The 27830-nt window shown below is 35.4% G+C and overlaps 1 protein-coding gene across 2 annotated transcripts; it reads left to right on the top strand.

Moving 5' to 3' along the window:
- Positions 1–859: 859 nt before the first annotated feature.
- On the top strand, positions 860–26606 carry RXYLT1 (ribitol xylosyltransferase 1). 2 transcript variants are annotated; one of them, XM_077111278.1, is made up of 6 exons: positions 860–1198; positions 2090–2245; positions 6242–6344; positions 20099–20413; positions 22912–23082; positions 26140–26606. In XM_077111278.1, the coding sequence occupies exons 1-6, from the start codon at positions 1030–1032 to the stop codon at positions 26555–26557; spliced, it is 1332 nt and encodes a 443-aa protein (XP_076967393.1). In that variant the 5' UTR covers positions 860–1029; the 3' UTR covers positions 26558–26606. The 2 variants fall into 2 exon arrangements, with proteins under 2 accessions (XP_076967393.1, XP_076967394.1); XM_077111279.1 differs by lacking the exons at positions 860–1198; positions 2090–2245; positions 6242–6344; positions 20099–20413 and adding an exon at positions 21803–22080.
- The last annotated feature ends 1224 nt before the right edge of the window (positions 26607–27830 follow it).

A 27830-nucleotide genomic window follows, 5' to 3' on the forward strand; every position in this document is an offset into this window, starting at 1 on the left:
GCACAGGAAGTTACTGCTCAAAGAAAAGTGGTGGAGAAAAAGTTTATACACCTGCTTAGAAAAAAGAAAGGGTATGGGGATAAGGAAAGGGGGAAGCAAGGAGGACATGAGCTATGTGAGTTGTCTTGGGCGGGCATCATTGGGTGTCATAAATCTGCGAAAGCTGCCCAGACAGAATGTTTGTGTAGAAATGGGCGTATTTGGTGAAGATAAGCAGACTTGATGAATTTCTTTATTACAGTTCCTCCTTTCCCAAGGAGGTTGGGGTCTTAATGAGCATCGCAAATGACTGTTGGTATGTCAGTCTACCTCAGGTGCTTTTGTTTTTAACTTCATAGTTTCCTGAGTAAATATGGAAGTTTGAGCATATTAAAATCATTAGTAAAGCTATTTACCATTCTAACTTCAAAACTATCTTTTCACAGCCTCTGTCTGACAAAAGACTACATGTCTGTGGATTCAGGTCACACTAATAAAACTTAATTTTTTTAAAAAGGACATTTATATTCATTTATTTATCAATGTAGAAAGCGCTTGTGCTAAGCTTGGGAATTCCGGGTCAAAAATGACATGGTCGCGCCTTCACGTGGCCTTCATGGACCACGGAGGAGAGCGCTGCTTTGTTTTGTTTTTCATGACGGTCACATGCTGGCGAAACCTTTGCTTACAAAGAGAGGTAGGTTCAAAAAGCCTGAAAGACAGGTTCCCACCCCGCCTCCTGCACTCGTGTAGCGCCAGGTTCGGGTCGTTTCGCCTCACCCTGGCTCCCACAGTCCTTTGCGGCCCAGAAGCTTGGGGTGGGCGGGGCCAAGGCGAGGCGGAGTTGCTGTCGGGCGGAAGGCGGGCGGAAGAGCTTCGGTAGAAAGGTGGATGGGCCGGAGGCGGGACCTGTTCTGATGGCTCGCTCTTACCCAGCCTGGTCCTGCACCGGTCGCCGCCGGGGCCGCGGAGCTGGACTGCGGCTTCTCCTCCGGCCCGCTTCATGGCGGCGGCGGCAGCGGCGGCGGCCTGACGGGAAACTGGGGTGGGATGCGACTGACGCGGAAGCGTCTCTGTTCCTTTCTCATCGCCCTGTACTGCCTCTTCTCCCTCTACGCCGCCTACCATGTCTTCTTCGGGAGCCGACGCCAGGCAACGGCAGCGGCCCCGCGGGGCCTGAGGAAGGGGGCAGCCCCCGCACGGGAGAGGCGCGGCCGAGGTAGGATGCGGACTGCGAACTCTTTATCTCACAGTGCCTGGGAACCCGGAGCTAGGGGGCGGCGGGGCATGGGTGGAACCCCTCCGCGAGGCTGCAGACCCCTTCTGGGGTTCGTGTTTGCCTGTGGGCACTGGCGTGTGTTTTACTCCTCCAGCTCTCGTAGGCCAGACCTGAGGGCGTGCATCTTCCTTATCCTTGCGGGAACCTCACACAAGGTCCCCATTCCCCCGCCCCCTGTTCCCAAGGCTGACAGGCGCGCCTACCTTTAAAACGCTTATTAAATATTCAGGAAGTTGTCGCAAGTGCAAGGAATTCGCACGAATGCTGCAGGAAGGCAGAAATCGCCGCAGGATTAAGACATCTATTTCCATATCGAAATGAAGAGGCTTCTTTAATCTTGCATTGGCTTAGAGGGTCAGGGTTTTTTCTTCCAAGTTCCGGCCTCCTGTCCTGTATTTTGAGTTATGTTGTCAGAATCGGACTCAAACCCTTATTTCTTATTTCAGATTTTTTGTGCAGTGCTCTCTGATAAAACTGGTAGTCACTTTACATTTTGAAGTCAAGTTTTTATCCATGTGTTACATAGTGTATATAAAATAGCTAAAGAATTGCAAAGTTAAACATGTAACTTGATACATTTTATCCCGTTATTTTAGGTTTTGTTTTGGACGAGGTCATTTTTCTGTCTTAGCATTTTATTTCTTTCAGGGTAAAAGTTAAATAAAAATTAAGTTGCTGATTTCCTTTAATATGTTAGCCAATTCAAATTCAGTTTATCATTTTGAAAAGTTGAAATTAGGATAATGCTAGAACTCCCTAACATCTAATTTAAATGACTTTACAACTGCAGCTACACCTAATTGATAAATATTGTTGCTCTTTTTAAAACAGAACAGGCTACTTTGGGAAGTGAAGAATGGAATCCTTGGGAAGGAGATGAAAAAAATGAGCAACACCATAGGTTTAAAACTAGCCTTCAAATATTAAATAAATCTACAAAAGGAAAAACAGACCTCAGTGTACAAATCTGGGGCAAAGCAGCTATTGGTAAGTTAATATGTAGAGGTAAGACATTTAAAAATCATTATGAAATATACTTCATTAATATTAAATTCATTTTAATTAATAATAGTTTATTTCAGCCTTTGTTAATTAAGACACCATGCTGTGTGGTTATGATGCTTTGTTTCATTTTTTTGTCAATATTACATTTCTCCTTTCCATTAGACATCATCTTTGTGAACACATATATTCATTGTTGATCTTCAGAAGAACACAGCTCTATTTTTAGATGCAGAGTGGATCCTGTAGCATCACTGAAATATTTACATCAACTGAATTTTTCAGGAATCTGTGTATTTATTGGAAACTTGTTACACAAATATAAGATGTGGTCTCTGGTGACCAACAAATTTGGGAAACACTGAACTGAGCAAAATTAAACAAGGTTTTTAAAATTGCAGATGTTTCTCAGTTCCTTTAATATTCCAGTGTTTATTTTGAGCGTCCAGGAAGGAAATATAGTATGTAGTTGAATAAACGTGATTGTCCACAGAAGCATTTTTGCTCTGAATGTCATCAGACTCTAGGGCTGCAAGCTATATATTACACTGGATTAAAGAATGGGGAACTCAGTGAGGGCTATAAGAGTCAGAACAATTTAGTAAATTAGGAAGACCTTTATTAGACCTATAAACATGAGTTGGATATATGTACAATAAAGGATATAGATAGAAAGTACTAGATGCAGGAAAGTGAACAGAGCATCCTGCTTGGCCCACGATGTTTGATTAATGCATTCACACTTGTATGCAAATATATACCACTGAAAATTACTACTGTCCTCTAAACTGCAAGTGCTCAGACCCAGATCTCCAGTCATAACATTCTATCAATTATTTTTTCTTTATAAAGTCTCTAATGTTGATTTCTTCCTATAAATCCTCACTTTTTTAAAATAAAACTGCATTTTAATAAATTTTCATGTTTTTGGAGTTCTCTCTTTTCAATCCAATAAGCATAAACTGACCAGATGAATTTTGTCGAACGCAACCTTCATCACCCTATTCCACAGGCACAGGATCGAATTCAGTCTCTTCAGCTCTGTATTTAAGACCTTCCACAGTCTGACCACGTTGTGTATTTTTCAGCCTAATATCCAAGTCTTTTCCTACAACTCTTTTCCTCAAGGTCTACTGTCAGAATGGAAAAATTTAAAGGCCTAGCCCCATCTTCCATGAAGTAGATGCTTGATAAATGTTGGACTACTTTGCTCGATAAAATTTTAATTATCAATAGAAAGGATATTTATACAGAATTTTCTTAACAGACAGTAAAGAAACAGACTTTTGAAAGTCAGTAGTTCATATTGGAAGTAAATTCAACAAAATGTTTGCATGGAGAGATTACACATTAATAAAGAGCCTTGAAAGCCAAACAGAAGATGTCAAAAGTTTTTGAGAACTGATATGACTTAATTAGAATTTTGTATCTTTCAACCTATTTTGATAGTTCAGGAAATTAAGAAGCGCCTAATCTAATTGATTGTTGAGGGTAAATGATAGGCTGAAACCTAGTCCTTTTTTTTCCCCCTTAAGGGAGTTGTGAGTACACAAAACAATCATGAATAAAATTCAAGATTTGCATATACCAGCCCACCACCAACACATTGCATTAGTGTGAGACATTTGTTACAACTGTTGATAGCACATTTTTATAATTGTACTGTTAATTATAATCCATTGTTTAACTTAAGGTTCACTCTAGAGTGTGGGTCCATGGATTTTTTTTTATTATTCTGTTAACATATGTACAATCTAATATTCCCCTATTAATCATATTCAGATATATATTTAGTACTATTAATTGCATTCACAATGCTGTGCTACCATCACCCATTATCAGAACATTTCAGTCATTCCAAATGGGAACCCTGTACATTTTAAGCCTTAACTTTGTACTCACTATCTCCACCCTGTCCCCTGGTAACCTATATTCTAAATTCAGCTCCATGTGTTTGCTTATTCTAATTGTTTCAAATCAATGAGATCAATATTTGTCCTTTTGTTTCTGGCTTATTTCTTCAGCATGTCTTTAAGGTTCATCCATGTTGTCACATGTATCAGAACATCATTCTTTTTTATGGCTATGGCTCATTGGTTGATAGACACTTGAGTTGCTTCCATCTTTTGACAATTGTGAATAATGCTGCCACTTAAATTGTTTTTTTTTATTTTCTTGCTTGTATTTTAGGTGTAAAGTATAAGAAAGCATTGCCTAACACAAGGTTCTGAAGACCTTTTATTTTTTTAATCTATATTTTATTTTCTTGCTTGTATTTTAGGTCTAAAGTATAAAAAACATTGCCTAACACAAGGTTCTGAAGATGCTTCCTTATGTTTTCTTCTAACAGTTTGATAGTTCTGGCTCTCACATTTAGGCCTCTCATCCATTCTGAGTAGATGTTTGTATATGGTGTGAGGTAGGGGGAGTCCTCCTTTTTTTGTTTTTTGTTTTTGTTTTTGCAAATGGAGATCCAGTTTTCCCAGAACCATATGTTGAACAGACTGTTCTTTGCCAGTTGAGTGGTCTTTTGTCACTTTGTCAAAAATTAGTTGGCCAGAGCAGGAAAAGAGTAGCGTCTGTGTTTTATGGCATTATGATTCCTATCCTAAACCGACTGATCAACAGCCTTAGAAACCAATATTTGTGAGAAGCCCTAAAAGGGATGGGAAAGAAGTGTTTCTAGTTTGAACTTTGATATCTAACTTTCAGTGCAGGTAAGCCCGACCGACAGTTCTCACTTACTACTGAACTTTAGAAGATGTGGCAAAAATTTCTGAGATACACATGTGCTCCTTAATTATATCAGCAGCATACAAAAAATAGCAAAAAGCATTTCAAGTGAATAAATAAGGTTAAAATTCATATGTTTCTAAAGAGGACATCTGAAAAGATCTTGAAGTTGGCTTTTGTCCAGATTTAATGAGCCTTTATCTCAAATAACAGCCATTTAAAAAAAAAAGAAAATAGAAGTGCACAATCAGTCTTCTAGGAGAACCTCCATAAGCTAGAATAAAAAGTCTCAAGAGCAAAAAAAAAAAAAAAAAGACAGAATCAGTTGGCCATAAATGTGAAGGTTGATTTCTGAGCACTTAGTTCTATTACATTGGTCTGTATGTTTTCCCTTGTGCTAGTGCCATGCTATTTTGATTACTTCATTCTTTTTCAAGATGGCTTTATTATTCCAGGCCCTTACCCTTCCATATAAATTTGATGATTGCATGTCCATTTCTGCAAAAAAAGGTTATTGGAATATGATTGGGATTGCATTAAATCTATAAATTGCTTTGGATGGTGTTGACATCTTAATGATATTTAGTCCTCCAGTCATGAACATGGAAAATCTTTCCATTTATTTATGTCTTCTTTCATTTCCTTCAGCAGTGTTTTGTAGTTTGTGTGTACAAGTCCTTTATATCTTTGGATAGATTCATTCTTTGATATTTGATTCTTTTAGTTGCTGTTGTGAAGGGAATTTTTTTCTTGATTTCTTCTCCTGATTGAACTTGTGCTTAGAAAGACTACTGATTTTTAGGTGTTGATCATTTACCCACTTTGCAGAATTCATTTATTGGCTCTAGGAGCTTTATTGTGGATTTTTTCAGGATTCTCTATATTTAGGATCATATTATCTTCAAATAGATAATATGATCCTAAATCTTCTCTTCTAGTTTGGATGCCTTTTATTTCTTGCGTAATTGATCTGACAAGAATTTTCAGTACTGTGTTGAATATAGTAAGAGTGGGCATCCTTGTCTTGTTCCTGGTCTCAAAGGGAAAGCTTTTAGTCTTTCACCATTAAGTAGGATACGAGCTGCGGGCTTTCCATATATGCCGTTTATCATGTTGAGGAATTTTCCTTCTATTCCTAGTGTTCTCAGTATCTTTATCAAGAAAGGATACTGGATTTTTGTCAGATACCTCACATACCAGAGAAGACAAGACGGTAATGTTTTATTTTGTTTTGTTTTTAATTACCAGGTTTGTATCTGTGGGAGCATATTTTTGGAGGCTTACTTGATCCCACTGATGTGACTGCTCAGTGGAGAGAAGGAAATTTATTTGTAGGAAGAACACATTTCAGGTATGAGTTGTGTAACATTAACCTTTGATGTATTGAGATACAATGTATTATGAACATCCTGGAAGAAAATAAAAGCAAACATTTATGTAAAATTTTTCTATTTCAATTTGTGAAGAATAAAGAAATAAATCTCATAAATTAATAGTAATAGTTAAAATTTACCTTGAACATTTTCTTATGAGAAGTATTTTTCATTTTTCTTTTCATTTAAGTCGTTTTCACTTTTTATAATACTGAGGTGGTTTGAAAGATGTAGTCCATTTTTGAAAGTTTTTATTTATTAAAACATATTTCATGTATGAGTTCTATCATATGGTTTAATAGTTTAGATTACCAGTTCATTGCAATATTCAAGTCTTTCTTTTTCAAGTTCAATAAAACCAATGTATTGCTGAAATTTTTTGAGCTATTTTTGTGAAACTTATCTGTGGCTATGTAAACTGAAGACTTAAAAATGGGTAGGATTAAGATTTTATTTAGTAAAATTGAAAGTAAATATTATGCATAGAACACCAATATTTGGTATTTGAAAGTAAATGTGCTATTATGGGTATTTCTCTAATATATATAAACTTTTCAGGAAAATCTTAAAAATTCATAGAGAAGTTAGTGTCTTTATAAAATTTTATATTGTTATGGTAATAATATTAAAGTGTTTGAATTAACAGATAGCACAGGCTCCCAAAAGACAACCTTCATGATCAAATAGCCATGTTATTTCCTCTTAGGATTTTCAGGAACTGGGTATACAAGGAAGTTAACCAGTATAGCAGATTTTTTAAAAGAGCTTTAGTTTAATGATAAGTAGCATGCATAATTTATTTATCCAAAATTAATAAACCTTTATGGAATTGCAAGATTTGAGTTGAATCAGTGTCCATGGGTACTAACTTAAATGTTTCAACTAATTCACCATCTTATTTGACCACTAGTAAATCAGAAGTAACTGCAGGGTAGAAACAAATACTGCGAATCAGAAAGAGTACAAACTTCTCTGTGTTTGAAAACATAAAATGGTCTCACATAGAATAGTATTATATTACCTTTTGTTTTTGAACATACTTTGTGTAGTGAATCATAATAGTCTGAATGAAAATTGAATGATTTTTTTCCTTAGGTTAACATCATCCTTACCTAAAAAAGAACTCTTTGGGTTGATGAAAATTAGAATAGCAAGTAAACAACTTCATATAATACCCAAAGACCAAATACTTTATTAAGAGAAATACTTGAATAGAGATACTATTTATAATATCAGCAGAAAAGTAGACCTCAACTCCAAAGCAAGGAGAACCTTGCTCGGAGAATTATATATGATTTGGTAAAGAGAAAGGAATGCTCCATGAACCAGAGGCCTTCTTTGTGGCCTTCCTAATATCTTTTTTTTGTCTTAATAGATAATTCCAGTAGGATTCTGTGAGAGCAGGTAAATTCAACTGAGTATGAATTAATAGAATGCCCCACCATGAGATAATTTGAAAGTTTCACAGTTGGAGCTTTACCTCTGGCTACCTACTTCACTGTATATTAATATTTAGCAATTTTAGAACACTCAGATTACCAAATTACAGCCCACTCTTTGTTCTACTTATTACTAGAAAAGAGACATTGTTTCCCACAGTTCTTGTTCTCAGTTCTTACTAAATTGTCAGTCATGTTGTTTAAATCTTTGACAATCAAAAAATCATTGCTACCTAACTTTGGAAAATGTATTTATACTGACAATTAGTTCATAATTCTTCAAAAATTGAACCATGATTTCTAAAGACTGGTTAACCGTTAATTCCCCCTACTGTCCCTCTGCAGTTTTAGTTGCCAGTCCCCTTGGTCTGCCCATTCTGCAGCAGTTCCTCAAACTTTCTTTGTCTTTTGTAACTTGTGGCTTATGAAGAGTCCTGTTCATTTACTTTGTAGACTGGCCTTTTGTCTGGATTGGTCTGATTTTTCCTCATAATTAAATTCAGATTTCCATTTAGTTAAGAATACCTCAGACAGAATTCTCACCTGCCATGCCGGAGACCCAGGTTCGATTCCCGGAGCTTGCCTGTGCCACATACCTCAGGAATGATGTGTCCTTTTCAGTGAATCTTACTTTTTCTCATTGCTAGTTATGCTAACTTTGATCAGTCTATTAAAGTGGTGTCTGCCAGCGTTCTCCGTGTGTAAAGTTGTTACTGGACAAAGGTGGTGGATTCTTTTGCCCATGCCCTGAGATGCCAGGTTTCAAAGAGAAAAAAAAATGTATTTTGCTAGATGCAAAGCAGGATATCAGATGATCTATCAACCTAAAATATGTTTCCCCAAATTACAGTAATTTTGATAGTTTCATAACATTAAAAGATGGGTAGGTTTTAGGATAATGAGCATAATGGCCCCAAACAGTGTAATTAGAGGAGATCTAATAATTCAGCATGCATAGATTGATTACATGTTTCGTTACAGACGTGAGTAAGAAAACGGTGGCCTTAATGTGATGATGGGTGTGATTTTTAGCAATATAATTAAGTATAGGTGATTTATAGGTTAAAATCTAATCTACTGCATGTCAGGCATGTAGATCCAGTTTCGGTTATCAAGATAAGTTTGGACTTGGGGTGGGTTAGTTCTGGGCTGTCCCAAGACCCTTCATTAATAAACATTAGGGATTGCCTTCAGTGACCACAAGACTCTAAAGTCGAAAAACTGGATAAATGGGTACAAGTGAAGGTTAGTCACAGGGTTTTTACAATCATAAAGGCACAAGATAAAGACTAAAAAGTCATTATCAGAGATCAAGGCAGCTATATTACAATTCAGAGATTGCATGTATTTCCCTCTGTCTACTCTAATATACCAGAAAGTAAAAAGAAATATCTTTATAATAATTCAGTGATCATAATCATTCCTTAAATCCTAATTTCTCAGTTATAAGGTTACCATTTTTTCCCTTTGTAATTAGTAAATATAATGAGTAACTTTTTTTTAAATGTTTTTATTGAGAAATTTTTGCACATATACATCTCATACATGGTGTACCATCAGTGGCTCACAGTGTCATTAAATAGTTGTGTATTCATCACCGTGATCACTTTTTAGAATATTTGCATCACTCCAGAAAAAGAAATAAAAAGAAAAAACTCATACATGCCATACATCTTACCGCTCCCTCTCATATGCAATTCTGATAGAATTTACCCATGATTATTCATGAGAAAAAAGAGCATAATATAGTGAACTTTGTTTTAAAAAAAAAAAAGCCAACTAGTGGAAGAGTTTATGAGGCAAAAATAGAACAAAATAAATTATAATAATAAGCTTGTTTGTAAATACTATTTTATATCTTCATGTTTAATGTGGGAGAACTCCAGTAGGGGTTTTTAATATAGATGATTGATAGGGAACAGCCTAATTGTGTACATAATTAGAGTCTAAATTTAAGAGGTAAAAAACATGAAATCAGCATAATGTAAAGCTCTTTCAAACCTAAAAAGACAGTATTAAAGAAATCTTTTTAATTCTTCTCTGTTCTTTGGATGAATTAACTTATCATTAATTAGGTTATCTATATTTGTATGCTGGAAATAAATTCAAATTTTAAAATTCAGATTTATTGACATAAATCAAAAGTGGACATAGCCAGTCAGAAATGGAAGACAAAGTTTGATTAAGTCATTTGATTTTTTTAATTCACTCATTTGTTTGCTTTAAAATACATTTTTATTGAGCCTCTCCTCTATCAGGCAGTGTTAGAACCTGAAGATGCATTAATTTTCACATCAATACAATTGTCTGTGGCAAAGATCAAAAGATATCTATTTTTTCAGTTGATTTTTAAAAAGAATACCATGGCACAAATTGATCAAAGATAAACGTGCCTTTTCACAAGGGGTCTGCCCACTGTAGCTAAAAATATAAATATGAAAATGAGTCAAATTTTTTTAAAAGTTACATTTCAAAAATTGGCCTCAAAATGGGGGAAATGAAGCACTTTACAGAATGTTTATGTTCAAAGTGGGGAAAACATAAAGATGATGACATTTTATACTTTAAAAGTAAAAAGGAGCATTGCAAAAAATAAGAATATTATTGGTATTATAATATACAGCAAATCAAAGTCATGGTATTGTTATAGAATGTTAAATAGACATATTATACTATAGCTAGATCCAAATTGCAAAATATTTGTGCACTGAAAGTTCGTTTGTAAATTGAGAGCTTAAACTAGATGTGCAGTCTCTGAATGGAATATTATAGTGGGTTAAGCATATGTAATTGTTCAGATCGGTTTATAACATGTAAAAATGATGTATGAAATTATTTATTTGGGAAAAAATGACCTAAAACTTCAGAAACACATCTCTCCTGACCCATTCTCCTACTCCAGCCAAGCTAGTGTGGGAGTGGGGAGTGTTCATCAAAAACATGAATTAAGATGTGGAGTTGTGGCAAAATACTCACTGCAATAGAAGGGTAAATCTCAACAGCTTACATTTAAAAAATATAAGGACCTTTCTTAAGTTAAGTATACCCATTATATAAAACTGAATTTTCTCAAATAACTTACGAACTAATAATAATTATATATATTTCAATGGCAGAGAACTTGTGTGATCTGTTTAGATTGTGCATCTGTCATTTATCAAAACTGTTAGATATTTTCACATCTTTAGCTCACTTAATATAACAATGGTATATATAGTGTTTGCTCAGAAGTACATGGCTGAATTTAGAAAGAATGAAACAGTAACAATTATATTGGATTCTAAAAAGTATATTCTGTTTTCACAAAGTATATTCTGTTTTTACAATCAGTTTTAGACTCAATGGTTTGAAAGATTTCTCTGCACTTTTTAGGCACTGAAAGTACTTGCTGAAGAGAACATTTTTAGCTGAGTTGTGGTAGTTAGATCCAGGTGTCAACTTGGCTAGGTGAAGGTGCCTAGTTCTATTGCTGTGGATGTGAGCCAATGGCATGTGAACCTTATCTGTTGTTGATAACATCTGCAGTGGGCTAGGAGGCATGCCTGCTGCAATGAATGATGTTTGATTTAATTGGCTGGTGCTTAAATGAGAGAGCTCAACGTAGCACAGCCCAAGCAGCTCAGCATGCCTCATCTTGGCACTCACAGCTCAGCCCAGGCCTTTGAAGATGCAGAAAGAAGTCACTCCAGGGAAAGTTATTGGAACCCAGAGGCCTGGAGAGAAGGCCAGCAGAGATCGCCCTGTGCCTTCCCACGTAAGAAAGAACCTCAGTTGAAAGTTAGCTGCCTTTCCTCTGAAGAACTAACAAAATAAATCCCCTTTTATTAAAAGCCAATCCGTCTCTGGTGTGTTGCATTCTGGCAGGTAGCAAACTATAGAACATGAGCCAAGCAGAAGAAAAAATATTGAAAATTAGAAGTTCTGACTTTTAAATACATGCTAAGAAATCTAGAAGAGCAAGTCACTTTTAAAATTCTGTATGTGCCCTTTGTGGTCTCTCCCTCATCCCCTTCCCAAGGCAGTTTGAAGCCAACTGGCACTCCTTTTGTGGGTCCCTGACCTTGTTCTGTCTAGAAAAGACTGATTTAGGAAACTCCTTTTCAGCATGCCCCTCTCCCAGAATTTCCCCTCCAGGCAGAAGCAGCTTGAGACAATGAAAGCAGTGTAGGAAACAATTGAGGTGGGTGAATGGCCTAGGACAAAGGTTTACTTGCTTTAAGTTCTGCAGTGGATCACCTGGAAAAGGGAGGTTTATCTCCTAGGAAGGACAGGGGGCATTTGAACTCTTATAATCAGAGGAACTCCTAAAACCACTAGCAAGCACAAGCCCAGGACAAGACACAGGCCCAGAAAAGACAGGCAGGGCCCTACAATTTGCATTCACCTTGGGCTGACCTTACTGTTAGAGGGACTGAATGCTGAGGGAGAACATGAGGCAATGCAAAGTCAATTAACAAAGATGGAGAAAGGTGTGTTTAAATTAGGTTTCCTTGGTTTTGTTAGCTCCTGACACTCAAAAAAGTCCATGTCGTATCATAAGCTGAATACAAACTCAAGAAACGCACATCTCAGGGAATAAATCCCAGAGTTAACAGCTTAAAATATTAAAATGTACAGTGTGCAATGAAAGATTGCAAGAGAAGAAACCAGGGAATGATTGCCTATCCAAAGGAAGCGGATAAAAGTCTAGAAAAATCAATGAAGAAGATAAGAGTGTGGGCAAAGACTTTAAAAAAATGATCTTCAGTATGCTCAAAGAAATGAAGAAGAACTAAGGAATATCAGGAAAAAAACGAATGAACAATATGAAAATCTTATTAAAGAGATAGAAATTGTAAAGAGGACTCAGACAGAGCTATTGGAGTTGAAAACCACAATAACTGAAGTGAATAATGCCCAGGAGGGTTTGAACAGCAAATTGGAGCTGGTATAAGAATCACTGAACTCAAGCAGCACAATTGTAATGAGTCAGGCTAAGGAGCAGAATGAAAAAAGAATTATTAACACACCTCTGGGACAATATAAGACAGACCAATGTATGTAATATAGGAATCTCAGAAGGAGAAGAAAGAGAGAAAGGGGTGAAGGAGTGATCAAATAAAAGGAGACATCCCAAACTTAGCAGAAAGATGTGACTATACACATCCAAGAATCCCAAAGAACACCAAACAGGATAAACTTGAAGAGAAATGTGTCCCATTACATACTGATCAAACTTTGAAATGCAAAGGACAGAAAGAGTTCTGAAAGCTGCAAGGACAAAAATGTGTTATGTAGAAGGGAGTCCCAATTAGATTAAGTGCCTTATCAGAAACCATGGAGGTTTGAAATATTAAAGTGCTGGAAGAAAACAGTTGTCAACCAAGAAATTTATATCCAGTGAGACTGTATTTTAAAAATGAGAAATTAAGGCCAGTCCCACAAAAACAAAAGTTGTTGGAATTCATCACCACTAGACTTGCACTACAAGCAATGCTAAAGGGAGTTCTTCAGATTGAAAGGTAAGGACACTAGACAGTGTTTCAAGACATATAAACAAAGTTATCAATAAAGGTAACTGGGTAATTATAAATTGTATTTTTTAAATGTAACTACATAGCTTACTTCCTATAAGTTCTAAAATGCAAATGCATAAAATAATGATAAATCTATGGTTTGGGGATATACAGAGTAGAAAAATATATGGTCATAAGTATATAAAAGGTGGGGGTATGGAAAGGTATAGAAATAGTTTTGTGTGTGCTATAGAAGTCAAGTTGGTATCAAATCAAATATATTGTTTATCTAGGGTGTTAAATTTTAAACCCTTCATAATCACAAGGAAAATATGTAGAAAATACATCCAGATAGAAATGAGAGGGAACTGGTACAATACAAAAAAATTCAAGTAAATATGGAAGTAGGCATTAACAGAAGTCTTGATGAACAAAAAGAAATGACATATAAAAACTAAATTACAAAATGGCGGAAGGAAGTCTTGCATTCTCAGTAATGACTTTGAATGTAAATGGATTAAACTCTCCAGTCAAAAGGCAGAAATTGGCAGAATGGATAAAAATGCATGACCCAACTATATGCCGTTTACAGGACACTCACCTTAAATTCAAAGACATAAGTAGGTTGAAAGTAAAAGGATGGAAGACTATATACCATGCTAGTAGGAACTGAAAAAGAGTTGGGGTAGCTAAAGTAATAACAGATAAAATTGACTTTAATTAAGAAACTGTTGTTGAGGTCAAAGGTAATCATAGTATACTTATAAAACATCAATTCAACAAGATGACAATTATAAATATATATGTACCTAACAGCAGAGTCCAAAAATTTATGAAGCAAATAATGACAAATTTGAATGGAGAAATTGACAGATCTACATCAATAGTATGAGACTTTAATATACCACTTTCAATATTGGATAGAATATCTAGGCAGAAGATCAATAAGGAAATTGAAGACTTGAAGCCAACCAGGTTTGTATAGAATACATATAAAGCACTTTACCCAACAACAGAATATACATTCTTCTCCAGTGCACATATATTATTCTTCAGGATAGACCATATCTTAGGTCACGAAGCAAGTATCAACAAATTTAAAATTATTGAAATTATACCATGTATATTCTCAAGCCACATGGAATGAAGCTAGAAATCAATAAAAGAAAAATGGGAAATTCACAAATATGTGGAAATTAAACAACATACTCTTAACCAATGGGTTAAGATGGAAATTAGGAAATATCTTTAGGTGAATGAAAATGAAAATAAACATACCCAAACTTATGGGATACAGCAAAGTCAGTGCTGAGAGGGAAATTTATAGCTCTAAATGTTTACATTTAAAAAGAAGAAAGATTTCAATTAGAGATCTAACCTCAAAACTGGAAGAACTAGTCACTGTGCTGCTGACTAACATGGACACCCAAAGGACGTGCAATCCCCAAAGCAGCACCCAATGATCTATGTCTATGGAGAATATCACACAGAAAAAAAAAACACCATGAGAAAAGAAATCTATAGCCCAATATCCCTTATGAATGTAGATGTATAAATCCTCAATAAAATACTAGCAAACTGAATCCAACAGCACATTAAAATAATTATACACCATGATCAAGTGGAATTTATCCCAGGTATGCAACAGTTCAACATGAGGAAATCAATTCATATAATACACCACATTAACAGGATGAAGGAAAAAAAACACATGATCATCTCAAGTGATACAGAAACAGCATTTGGCAAAAACCCCAAAAGCACCCTTTCTTGATAAAATCATTTGGAAAACTGGGAAATAGAAACAAACTTCCTCAACATGATAAAGGGCACATTTAAAAACCCACTATTTCATACTTAATGGTGAAAGACTTAAAGAGTTCCCTCTAAGATCAAGAACAAGATAAGAATGCCCACTGTCACCACTGTTATTCAACACTGTACTGGTAGTTCTAGCCAGAGCATGTAGGTAGGAAAAAGAATTAAAAGGCCTCCAGATTGGAAAAGAAGAAATAAAATTTTCACTATTTGCAGATGACATGTTAAGTCCTGAAATATCCGCAACAGGGCTCCAAGAGCTAATACATGAATTTTGCAAAGTATTCGGGTACAAAATCAACACCCAAAAATCAGTAATGTTTCCATATACTAATAATGAACAAACTGAAGGAGAAATCAAGAAAAAAAAATCCATTGATATTACCAACTAAAATAATCAAATATATAGGAATAAATATAACCAGGGATTTAAAGGACTTGTACATGGAAAACTACAAAACATTCATTGCTAAAAGACATCAAACAAGACCTAAATAAATGGAAGGACAAACTGTTCATTGGATTGGAAGACCAGATTATTAAGGTGCCAGTATTATCCAAAGCAATGTATAGAGTCAACACAATTCCAATCAAAATTCCAACATTCTTCTTTGCAAAAGTGGAAAAGCCAATCATTAAATATATATTGAAGGGTAAAGAGCTCCAAATAGCCAAAGCCATCTTGAAAAAGAAGAACAAAGTTAGAGAAACCCATATTTCCCAATGTTAAAGCTTATTACAAAGCCACAGTAATCAAAACAACATGGTACTGGCACAAGGACAGACATATAGACCAACTGAATTGAATTGAGAGCTCAGAATTCAACCCTCACATTTATGGCCAATTGACAAGGGGGCAAAGAGCACTCAATTGGGAAAGAAGAGCCTCTTCAACAAATGGTGCTGGGCAAATTGAACCTTAATTTCAAAAGAATGACAATGGACCCCTACCTCACACCATAAACAAAAAACAACTCAAAATGGATCAAAAGCCTAAATACAAGAGCCAAAACTATAGAACTACTAGAAGAAAACATAGGGACACATCTTCAAGACTTTATATTAGGCAGTGGTTTCCTAGACTTTACACCCAAAGCACAAGCAACAACAGAAAAATAGATAAATGCGACCTCATCAAAATTCAAAACTTCTGTGCCTCAAAGGACTTTTATCAAGAAAGCCAAATGACAACCTACACAATGAGAAAATATTTGGAAACCACATATCTGATAAGGATTTTATATAGCTAGATAGATAGATTCTTCAACTCAACAACAAAAAGTTATTTGGACCTAATTACTTTATAAACTGAACCATTCATTACACATTTCTTTTGGCCTGGGGGGAGTGGAGTAATGTAAAATTTACTGAAACACTAAGGTCACTGTGAACTAAGAAAGTTTGGAAACATCTGACCTATACTTTAGGTCCACAGCATTGATCTAGTGGCTTTTATCATTACATAAACATTGTCTTCATATCTGGAAAACCCACTTAGTCTGAGGGTGAGGGCAGTTGTACTTGATGTGGATACGTAAGACCATAAGTAAGGGAACTCTGGAGATACTAAAACAGATCAGATATCACCTTTAATGAATCATACTTAATTTTGTTAATTTGTAAACATCAAAAAATTAGAAAAGTGTTCCTTTTATAAAGAAATTGATACCTGAAAAATAGCTTAATAAATAATTAATAAAATAATAAATTTGTGTTAATTTATTTTAGTATTATTTGGACTAAGTATATTATATATATCCCAAATTAATGGTATATGAATAAAAGTTTGTGTCCACCTGAATTAATACTGTGCAAAAATTTTCTTATACATTAATTTCTTCCTGTCCAAATATAGCATATATGATAAAAAGGCCCCAAGATATTGGGTTTTTAATTTTTCATAATCTAGAAAAATGAATGCTTAATTTTTCTTACTTAACTATAAAATATTCTTCCAAATGTCTCTGACTGGCTTAAGATTCTTAGTTTACTTTAACTTATTTGGTACTCAGATTTGATAAGTTCATTTATTTTTAAAATTACATTTTTCTTTTTAAAATAGATTTATAATAAAAAAGAGTAATAAGTGATTATTATAATACCTTGGGAAATTCAGAAAAGATAAATTTTTAATCACTTATAATTCCGCTTTGTCCATAATTCCAAAAACAGTAGTTATATAGTTTACATTTATTGTATTTACTTCCAGCCTTTCTCCTATACATGTTAATACATAGTTAAAATCATCCTAAAGATGTAATATTATGTTCCTCTTTTCACATAAAAATAATGGACACTTACTGAGTTAAGACTTTGTGCTAGAGATTACCTCCTTTTATCCTTACAACCCGCTATTCCTCCTCAACTTAAATTAGTTCTACTCACTTGTAATTCATACACCCTTGAACCACTAAGCTTATCTGCATCTCTGCCTTGTTCATTTACTTATATTCCTTGAATACTTTTCAAAGCTATTGTCTTCCTCTTCTGATTTCCCTTTTTGAACTATTGTCACAATTTTATTTGATATCACTTAATTTAGCATTTAACATATACTCTCATGCTACTGTTTATGAGCTATAAAACACTGTACACATGTTCATTATCTGTTCTGTGATGTACAGAGCAATAATTAGCTATACTGTTTGAAAAAATCTGTATGTCTCAAAATCACACTCTAGAAATAACACTTAAAAATAATAGTATCGGGTGGCCCACGGTGGCTCAGTGGCAGAGTTTTCACCTGCCATGCTGGGGACCCGGATTCAATTCCCGGTGCCTGTCCATATATTAAAAAATAATAGTAATAATAATAGTATCAAAAATAAGCAATACCATAAAAATATAATACTTAGAACATGAAGACTCAGTATTATCAGTTATTACAAATTATCCTGATAAAAACATTTTAAAGTACTTTACTATCTTCTCAAGTTAGAAATCAAAATGAAATATTGATGTAAAATTGTCAAAGTTATCCTTAGTAAATATTTTAAAAAGGAAAACAACACAAAAGATTGTGTGACACTCTAAAATAGCTTGGGCACATTATGTACATAGGCTTAATGTCACATGACTAAGTTTAAATCCCAACTCCACCATTTCCTATCCAGTGTCCACTAACTTTAGCAGGTCAAATAACCTTTCTCAAGGTGTCCTTATTGTCATCCTTAGTAAATTTGGTCTCAGATGGGGAAGAGAACTGAAAGACTTCTCATGCTCTACTGATTATACCTGCCCATGATTCTAAAAGAAAATATTCATAAACTACCAATAATAAATATTTGAAACATATAACTATCAACTATCATGATCATTACCCCTAAAACCAGAGTGTTTGCTTAGACTTCAAATTCTGCAAATTATCTTAAATTACTAAATTATCACTGAATCATTAACCACCTCCAGTGCTAATTACTGTCTAAGGAAAACTGAAAATGTCCTGATCTCTGCAGGTTATTACAAGTTTAGAATGTCATATAAATCATACAGTACATGTGCACACAAACAAAATAGGTGTTTAGATTTTGTGTTCTATTATCTACTAACTGTAGTATTTTTAGGATAATGGAAAAATTTGTTCTGAAGTTAGGCAGACATTAATTCAAAAGTCAGTATTGCCATGACAGGCTGAGTAATTTAAGTCTGAGTTCCCAAATACAAAATGAGGTAATAATGGTCTCTGCAGAGATTTGAGGGTTACATGAAAATCCATGCAACGCACTAAAGTATCATGTATAGAAAAAGCATTTAATAAATGTTAGTCTTCTACCCCAGTAATAATGAACAATAAAAGCAGGATTTTAGTATATTTGTGTTAAAGATGAAAAGGTTTTAGCAGGTTGTAAAGAATCTAGAACCAGTGTAACCCATTTTTAAGTAGATCAAATAGCATTTTTTAATATTTATTACATATTAGTTTAAAATAGTTCAGTACTATTGGTTATTCTAAGCAGCACATGATATGAAAATGTGAATTATGAAACCTGTCTGTTCCTTTTATGAAAAATTTTAAAGGGGCAGTAAAGCACAGAGAATAGTATAATAAATTCTCATTTACCCACTACCCAGAACTAACAAATTCCAGCATTCTGTCATACTTTCTTCAGATATTTAACTCTCAAAATAATCAAAATATTTCCAATAAAAGTGAAGCTTTGGGCAGGCGATGATGGCACAAGTGGCAGAGTTCTCGCCTGCCATGCCGGAGACGCAGGTTCAATTCCCAGTGTCTGCCCATGTGAAAAAAGAAAAAGAAAACAGTAATTTAAAAAAGTGAAGCTTTGTCTGTACAGTTCCCCAGTCCCCTTCCTCTTCTGTCCTCTACAGAAGCAGCCATTATCATGAATTGTGTCTTTCCATTCAAATATTTATAATTTATACTTCTAGATATATATGCATAAGTATAAATATTTTCTATTTATACTTTTCAGTTTGCGTGTAATCATTTTCTGGAGTGTTCTGCAACATTCTTTTCTTTCTTAACATTCTATATTTGAAGCCTACCTTCATGGAAGATTTATGATGCCATCCTCTTATTTCTCAATTCACTGGCTCTTTCTTATCCATTGATTCACACACTTCACTCAGATGAAGAGTGTAGTAGTACCTCATACCATAAAGAGGGCTTAGGGACTACTGGCTTTAATTAAACACCTTTCTGGCTTGAACCACATAATTCTTTGCTTAGCAACTCAAATTGTAGCTAGCACTTATTTTGAATGGGATTTAAAAAAAATTACCACATTTCTGATTATCATATATAGGTTGATTTGTCTGTAACCAAAGTTTCCCACTAATCTATAGTCATGCCCTAGCAGCCAAACTTGTTTAAAAGAACTTGTATTATAGAGATTATATTTCTCTATATGAATTAAATCTCATTGGGGGCGTTACATAAAATGATTAATCATGTCTGCTATCAAATGCCTTTGTTCTGTTTTTGTTTGTTTATTTTTGTATTTTTGCTTCTATTAACAGTTTCATCACTGGTCCAGCTGTAGTCCCAGGGTATTTCTCCGTTGATGTGAATAATGTGATACTTGTTTTAAATGGGAGAGAAAAAACAAAGGTCTTTTATGCCACTCAGTGGTTACTTTATGCACAAAATTTAGTGCAAACTCAAAAACTCCAGCATCTTGCTGTTGTTTTACTTGGAAATGAGCGTTGTAATAATGAATGGATAAACCAGTTCCTCAAAAGAAATGGAGGCTCTGTGGAGTTGCTTTTCATAATATATGACAGCCCCTGGGTTAATGAAGTGGATGTTTTTCAGTGGCCTTTAGGAGTAGCAACGTAAGTACGAAATATTATCCCATGTTTCTAGATCTGAATTTCTGAATCAGAAAGTTTGCAGTTTAAATTTGTGAATTTAGTTCTTGTATCATTGAGCACAAATGATGCTCTTTCCTAGAAGCAAAAATATGGTTTGAGCTCATGCTTCAATGACAGTAATTGAAGTGCCTCACAGAGGAGTAAGGAGTGCCCTACAGAGAAGTTAGCAGAAAAAGGTAGACAGAATTTCTTAAAACATTTATAAAACCTATATGATTTATAGTAAAAAAAAAATTTTTTTTAATCCTTATTTTATGAGCAATATTATTAAATCAAGAACATAGTGTATTTGGGGTTTTAAAAGGATTATGGTAGCTTGTATCTGCCTTAAGGGCTGGTTGATTTCCACAAATCCTGTCTAGAAAATGAGAGGCTAATTAAATGATAGCTGAGTCTTTTCAATCTGTATCTCTAAAGTCTTTCTCCAGCTATAAAATGGAAAACATAGTTTTAATCTTCTATTAATAGAGCACTTTTATTTAAGAATAAGTTGCTATTAGTTTATAAGCTTCCTGAGGGCAGAGATTATTGTCTGAGGGGATACACCAGAGACAAAACAGTGCCTGGCAGAGTAGACATTCAATAAATATTTTTTTGAGTGATAAATTATAAAAAATCTCACTAATGTGATTTTTGTAAACTTGGTTGGGCATTCGATATTCTACCACTTGTTACTGGATATAACTTTAGACTAGTATCTTTTTAGCTATATAGTGATCACTGGGAAAGCATGTTAATAAGATAATCACCAGGCTCTTTGAGATTCTCAGTAGGTTGGAGGTAGGGCCAGACAGAAAGGGTTTTTTTGAGTACAGCCTAGTTTAAAATAGGGAGGAAATCTCATTTAAAATGTACGGAGTTCCTGTTTGGAACAATGGAAATGTTTAGATGATGGATGGTGGTGCAGTGCACAACACTGTGAATGTCATTAACAGCACAGAAATATATAGTAAATGTGGTTAAAAAGGGGAAATGTTGTATATATGATACTAGAATAAATTAAAAAAAAAAATCCATGGAACTGCCCAACATAAACACTGAACCCTAAGTTAAATCATGGACCATAGTTAATAGTACAGTTATAGAAATGTGCTTTCTACCAATTGTAATAAATGTCCCACATCAATGCAAACTGTTAATAATAGTGTGGTATATGGGAATCCTATATTTTATGCATGATTATTCTGTAAACCCACAACTTCTCTTAAAAAATAAGTACAAATTTAAACAACACTCTGGAAAAAATCCATCTTTTAAGTATAGCCCATTTTGAAATGGAAAAAAATTTTTCCACAATAATTCTACATTCTATTTTCATGTAGTATAGAATAGAAACTCTTTGTAAATCTGGTATCATTGGACTAAACCAGCATCTTTCTTATAGATCAGTGGTTCTCAACAGGGGACAATTTTGCTGTCTTCTCTACCCCATCTCCCCTACCACCACCACCACCCCAGAGACATTTGGCAGTATCTGGAGACATTTTGGTTGTCACAACCAGAAAACTACCAGCATCTAGTGGGTAGAGGCCAGGGAAGCCACTGGCCACCCTATTATATACAGAACAGCCTCCACAGCAAAAAGTTACCTGGCCAACTTGATAGCTGTACTTAAGGAGGTTACATAAGTAAGTGTCCTTATTCTCTGGAAACATTTAAGAAGTGCTCAGTGTTAGAGAAGCATGATGTATGTAGCTAACTTTGAAATAGATAGACAGACCTAACAAAGATGCTGAAATGTAATTAGTTAGTAATTCTGAATATCTGGATAGAGGACTCGTGGAGTTCTGTGTATTGTTTCTGTATTATTTTTGCAGATTTTCTGCAAGTTTGAAGTTATTCCAAATTAAAATGTTTTTAAAAAAATTATCTGGCCCAGAATTTCAGTAACACTGAAGTTGAGAATCTCTGTTGTAGACTGTTATACAAAGCTTTGCTCTTACAGGAAGGTTATGTTTCAGGCACACAATTTGATTCCTGTTTCCAAATGTACATAAGAGGAGGCCAGTTATGACAGGACTCTCCTTATTGACATGAAAAGTTTCTTTAAAAAAAAAAAAAAAACTTGAGAAGCCCTTGAAATTAATTTTGCTATAGCAATATGTATTCTATAATCTTTCCACTCTCTGGCTTAAACATTGGTTAAATCATGATTGTTTTGAATGTAAAAGATTCTTTATAGTTTAGAGGTCTTGAATTCAACCTAACAGCTACAGGTGAATAATGGAAGTTGAAGAATGTAAAAATCAAAAAGCTTTGATCACGATGGCAAATCTTCTTTTTAAGTCAGTAAGTTCAGGGACTTTTCCAAACAAAGAATGGAAAATTACAATTTGAGATTTAGAAAAATCATATTTTGAATCTTTCTATACCATCATGCTCCTTAAGATCTTGAGTTATGGGAACTTTGCCAATACTATTGTTATATATTGTTAACCCTTATGTACTTCTTTTTATAGATACAGGAATTTTCCTGTGGTGGAAGCAAGTTGGTCAATGTTACATGATGAGAGACCATACTTGTGTAATTTCTTAGGAACCATTTATGAAAATTCATCCAGACAAGAACTAGTGAACATTTTGAAACAAGACGGGAATGATAAACTTTGTTGGGTTTCAGCAAGAGAACAGTAAGTTCTGTGTTTTCTTGATTAGTCCATTTATTCCTTCCCCCCCCATTTGAGAGTTGTAGTACAAAAGGTCCCCAAAGAGGTATTGTTAACTCCACTAATACTAGTCTTTTCCAGGAACTACATTGATAGTAAAGCTGTGAAAAGCAGACTCGGTTGTATATATTAAAATAAGTAGTACTTCCTATAGTTATAATCCATCTTGAAGAAAAACACTATTAACTGTCATGCAAATTTCAATTGCTAGGGTTTCCTTAATAATTCTTAGTCAGATTTGACACACAGGAGATTGTATATGCCACTAGTTTCATGACTGAAATGGTCAGCAGACCAGCTTAGTGTTCCAAGATGGCATGTGATACTCCTCACACCTTCAAGAACCTGACATCACCTTGAGGACATGGATCACCAATTATTGTTCTTTGAATCCTCAGATATAAAATAAAATCTTGCACATGATAGGAATAGGATAAATGATGAGTAGGCAGGTGGATGGATGGATGAATTGGATTGGTGGGTGAATGGATGAGTGGATGGGTGGATTAATAGGATTAAAGAGATTTCAGGATTTTAGCTGACTTAGCCAACAAAAAAGTGTGTATTTTCATCTTTTACATGGTAATCAGAGAACAGCTGTTCATGAGTGAGGGAAGGAATTTTGAAAACATTTACCTTGTTTTTGAATAAACAAATGAGTGTCATATATAAAGCAGTGATATCAGAGAAGGGTTATCTAAGAATGCCCTTGTTTATATAAAAATTTATTTTTTGATTATAGCAGATGCTCTCTTCTAGAATGGATAACTTCCAACTCTATTGTTAATGTAACCATATTATAGTCATACATTCAACAAATATTTATCTAGCAGATTCTATATGCCAGAAATTATTTTAGCCCCTTGGAATAAAGCAGTGAACAAAATAGCTAGAAGTCCATGCCCCTCCCTGGCACATGAAAGCTTGTTGGAGGTGACAAGTAAAATACATTGAGTGTCAGAGCTGATAAGTGTCATATTAAAAAAATAAGCAGAGAAGGGGCATAGAAAGTGCTGGGGATTGGTAGTGGAGCATGATGGCTATTTTAGAATGCCAAGGAAGGCATTAGAGAGAAGGTTAGTGCAAAACTGAAGAAGGTACAGTGATGAGCCATATATATATTTGACAGAAAAGTATTCAAAGCAGAGGGAGTAGCAAACGCAAGGGTCCTCAAGCAGGAGCATGCTTACTGTATTTGAGGAACACTAAAGGGCTAATGTGTCTGCAGTGGAATGAGTGAGAACAATGTAAAATAACAAAAGTTCATTGTGGAAATATAATTTTTCTAGTAATTCCTTTCATATACCTCGAGCCCAGAATAAAGGTGGGCATCCACCTTGCTTTCCGTTGTTGTTTCCAGACCATTCTTCCTTTTTTATCCCCAAAATTCCATTTTAAATCTCATGCCAACAGAGAAAATGGTCTATCATACCTCTTCATTAAATTCTTTTTATTTTTTTTTTTCCTTACTGAATTCTTATTCTCACCTTTGGGTTTATCCCCTAATTCTTTTTAGCTTTTAACTGCTGGTATACTCTCACTTTCCCAGACACTACTCTAATCTTAATTCTTGGTCACTCCCAAATCTACATAGATGGTCCTTCCATCATTTCCATCTCATTTCTTTAACCTCCTCTTTAACCACTTCTTTTACATCTGGGCCTCCACCATACCTCAGCCATGTCACCTGCATGCTCATGTCCTAGACCTTGTCATACATAGCTGCTACCTCTCCATAGTTCAGATTCCAAAACAAGCACCATTTCCTGTCACTCCAGCTCATTCCCTGTGATAATCTGACTTCAGTAATCCAACTGAGACATTCCATTGTTCCTACTACCCTTTCACTGTCCTTTGCTGCCCTCACGTCTTCATTTTCTTCTTTATCCCACTTCACTTTCATAGTTAATCATGACTGTGTATACCCTGAACTCCATAATTTTCTAATCTGACAAACCCTAATCTAGTTAAATCCAGCTTCCTCCCTGCCCCAGAACTGCATCTGTGCAGCTGAACGTGGTTGGAGAAAGGTGCCAGTTGATCTTCCTTTAATACATGACCATTTTCCTAGTCCATGTATTCTCCACTCTCCAAGAAGACTGTTTCATACCTTTTTCTCTCTACTCAAATTATTACACCTCTTCCCCCAGCCTCTCTTACAATATGACCCTGTTTCATATTTCAGGAAAGAACATCTGGCTTTCTCACTAATCTCTTAGCTTCTACCCTTGCCCCTATATAATCTTTTCTTAACACAATAGCCAGGCTGATTATGTTAAGATATAAGTCAGGACATGTGGCCCTCTGACTAAAATCCTACACGATAGGGCCTCCTGTGACAGCTCTGACCTCATTTTCTACACCAATCCCCTTCAATCGTCATACTTTAGCCACTCCACTTCAGCCACCCTAGCTTCCTTCCTGTTCCTTGCATATGCCAGGCACATACTTTCTCATGGCATTACACTTTCTCTGTACTCTCTTTTCTCAAAAAATGAAGTAGTTTGCTCCTTCACTTCCAGCTCTGTTCAGATGCCCCTGCAATGAAGCATTCCTTGATCACCTAGTTAAAATTGCAACCCTACCCCCTTAGAAACTCCTCCCCATTTCTCTGCTTTATTTTTCCTCACAGCACTTAATTCCTTCTGAATAATTTACTGACTTAAGACTTGGCTACTATCTTCCTCCACCACTAGAACTAGATTATAAGCTTCATGAGGGCAGTGGTTTAGAGGGCAGGAGGAGGGGACCTGATACTCAGAAAATATGGGTCAATTTAATGTTATTCTTTAAGAAATTTTATGGTAACCACAATCTTTGTATAGCTGTTAAGTTTTCAAATTTACGGTTCTTAAATATTTTCAGGAAATCTATTTAGGTAGGATTTTAGTAATCACTTCTCCCTGTCATCGCAGTAATGTGCTCACCATTTCTGTCACTGATATTAAAAGAAAAAATATTTTCTTTCACAAAAGATCTGATTAGTAAAGTGAAAACTAAAGTTGTTTTCTGGTTTTCTAGGTGGCAGCCTCAGGAAACAAATGAAAGCCTTAAGAATTATCAAGATGCTTTGCTTCAGAGCGATCTCACATTGTGCCCAGTAGGAGTAAACACAGAATGTTATAGAATATATGAGGCTTGCTCGTATGGCTCCATTCCTGTGGTAGAAGATGTAATAACACCTGGTGGTTGTGGAAATGCATCTGTTTACCATAGTGCTCCTCTGCAGTTACTCAAGTCCATGGGGGCACCCTTTATCTTTATTAAGAGCTGGAAGGAACTTCCTGCTGTTTTAGAAAAGGAGAAAACTCTAATTTTACAAGAAAAGGTTCAAAGAAGAAAAATGTTACTTCAGTGGTATCAACACTTCAAAACAGAGCTAAAAATGAAATTTACTAATATTTTAGAGAACTCATTTTTAATTAATAATAAAAGTTAACTAATTATCTTTTTGAGTTAAGATCTAAATTAAAAAACATTTAAAAATACTAGGTGTGTGATTTTATTATTACTATAAGTTTATTATAACAGTTCTTTAAGATATCCTCGTAAATCCTATATTATATATGATATTGACCAACCATCTTATATTGAGCCACTCCTGTGTACAAGCTGAAAATGAAGTTAAAATGTGACTCAAGAGAGCTTCCATGGAAGATTGTGGAGTAGGAAAATAGAAGACACACTCCTACACAAGCAGCTGGACATGGACAGGCAGAAACTATGTGATTCAATGGTTCTGGGGTTCTGGAGACCAGGGGAACACTGTACAGCATCCAGGAAAGAGTGGATGGCACGGGGAGACTGAAAAGCTAAGCAAGAACCGTGAAAGAATCAGGGCAGTAGCCAGTTTCCATCCCTCCCCAACCTCCACCCAAAGGCTTGCCTCAGATATGGGAAAGTAGCTGGCTGCTACTAACGGAAAGGCGTGTGAAGGTCTTCCTCCCCAGGAATGGGGTGGGGGCGTGATCGAGTGCTGAGCATGGCTTCTGATTAGTGAGTTTGAACTGCTGGGTTCCTGCTCTGAATCGTGATTCTAGCCTGCCTGGAACAGGGATCCCTGTGGCCATTGTTTCAACACCACTCAGTGGACATTGAAAAAATACACACCCTCCTTGGGTCTGTAGGGAAAGGCTTGTCAAAAAGCACCATCTGCTGGGCAGGCCAGGAAAGTCCAGCTTAGGGGAGAAAGGAAAAAAAAATAAAAGGCTTCATTCCTGACCCTCTTCCCTGGGCCCTTTTGAACTGGTCTGTACCCCTTCTTGGGTGTCAGGCCCTGTTTTGATCAGTTAAACATGAGCAATCCTAAAGATCTAGAATAAGTTGAACCAGGTGTCAAAGGGCAAGCCTTAATACAAAACCAATCAACACAGAAACACTAGGCCAGAGAGAGAAAATGGCCATCAAAGTAAATATGTCAAGATAATCAGGTGCCTAGACATCAGCAAAAAGTTACAAACCATACTAAAAATAGGAAGATGTGCCCCAGTTACAGGAGAAAATTTAAAACTTGGAGAAGACACAGAATTTGGAGCAACTAATCACAGACGTTTAAACAAATTTACTAAATCAAGGAGATGAAGGAAAATATAGCTAAGGAGGTAAAGAATATTAAGAACACACTGGAGAGGGCCCAAGATAGCTGATTAGGGAGAGGCTGGACTCATTTTCTCCCAGAAAGGGGACAGGCAGAAACGGCAACAATGAATCTG

Source organism: Tamandua tetradactyla, chromosome 7 (genome assembly GCF_023851605.1).
Source record: "Tamandua tetradactyla isolate mTamTet1 chromosome 7, mTamTet1.pri, whole genome shotgun sequence".
Classification (NCBI taxonomy): domain Eukaryota; kingdom Metazoa; phylum Chordata; class Mammalia; order Pilosa; family Myrmecophagidae; genus Tamandua; species Tamandua tetradactyla.

Excerpts from the sequence above, each read along its gene's own strand:
- RXYLT1 (XM_077111278.1), top strand. The coding sequence starts at position 1,030 with ATGCGACTGACGCGGAAGCGTCTCTGTTCCTTTCTCATCGCCCTGTAC. Across the intron at positions 2,246-6,241 it reads CTGGGGCAAAGCAGCTATTG|GTTTGTATCTGTGGGAGCAT; the intron begins GTAAGTTAATAT and ends TTTAATTACCAG. Across the intron at positions 23,083-26,139 it reads TGGGTTTCAGCAAGAGAACA|GTGGCAGCCTCAGGAAACAA; the intron begins GTAAGTTCTGTG and ends CTGGTTTTCTAG.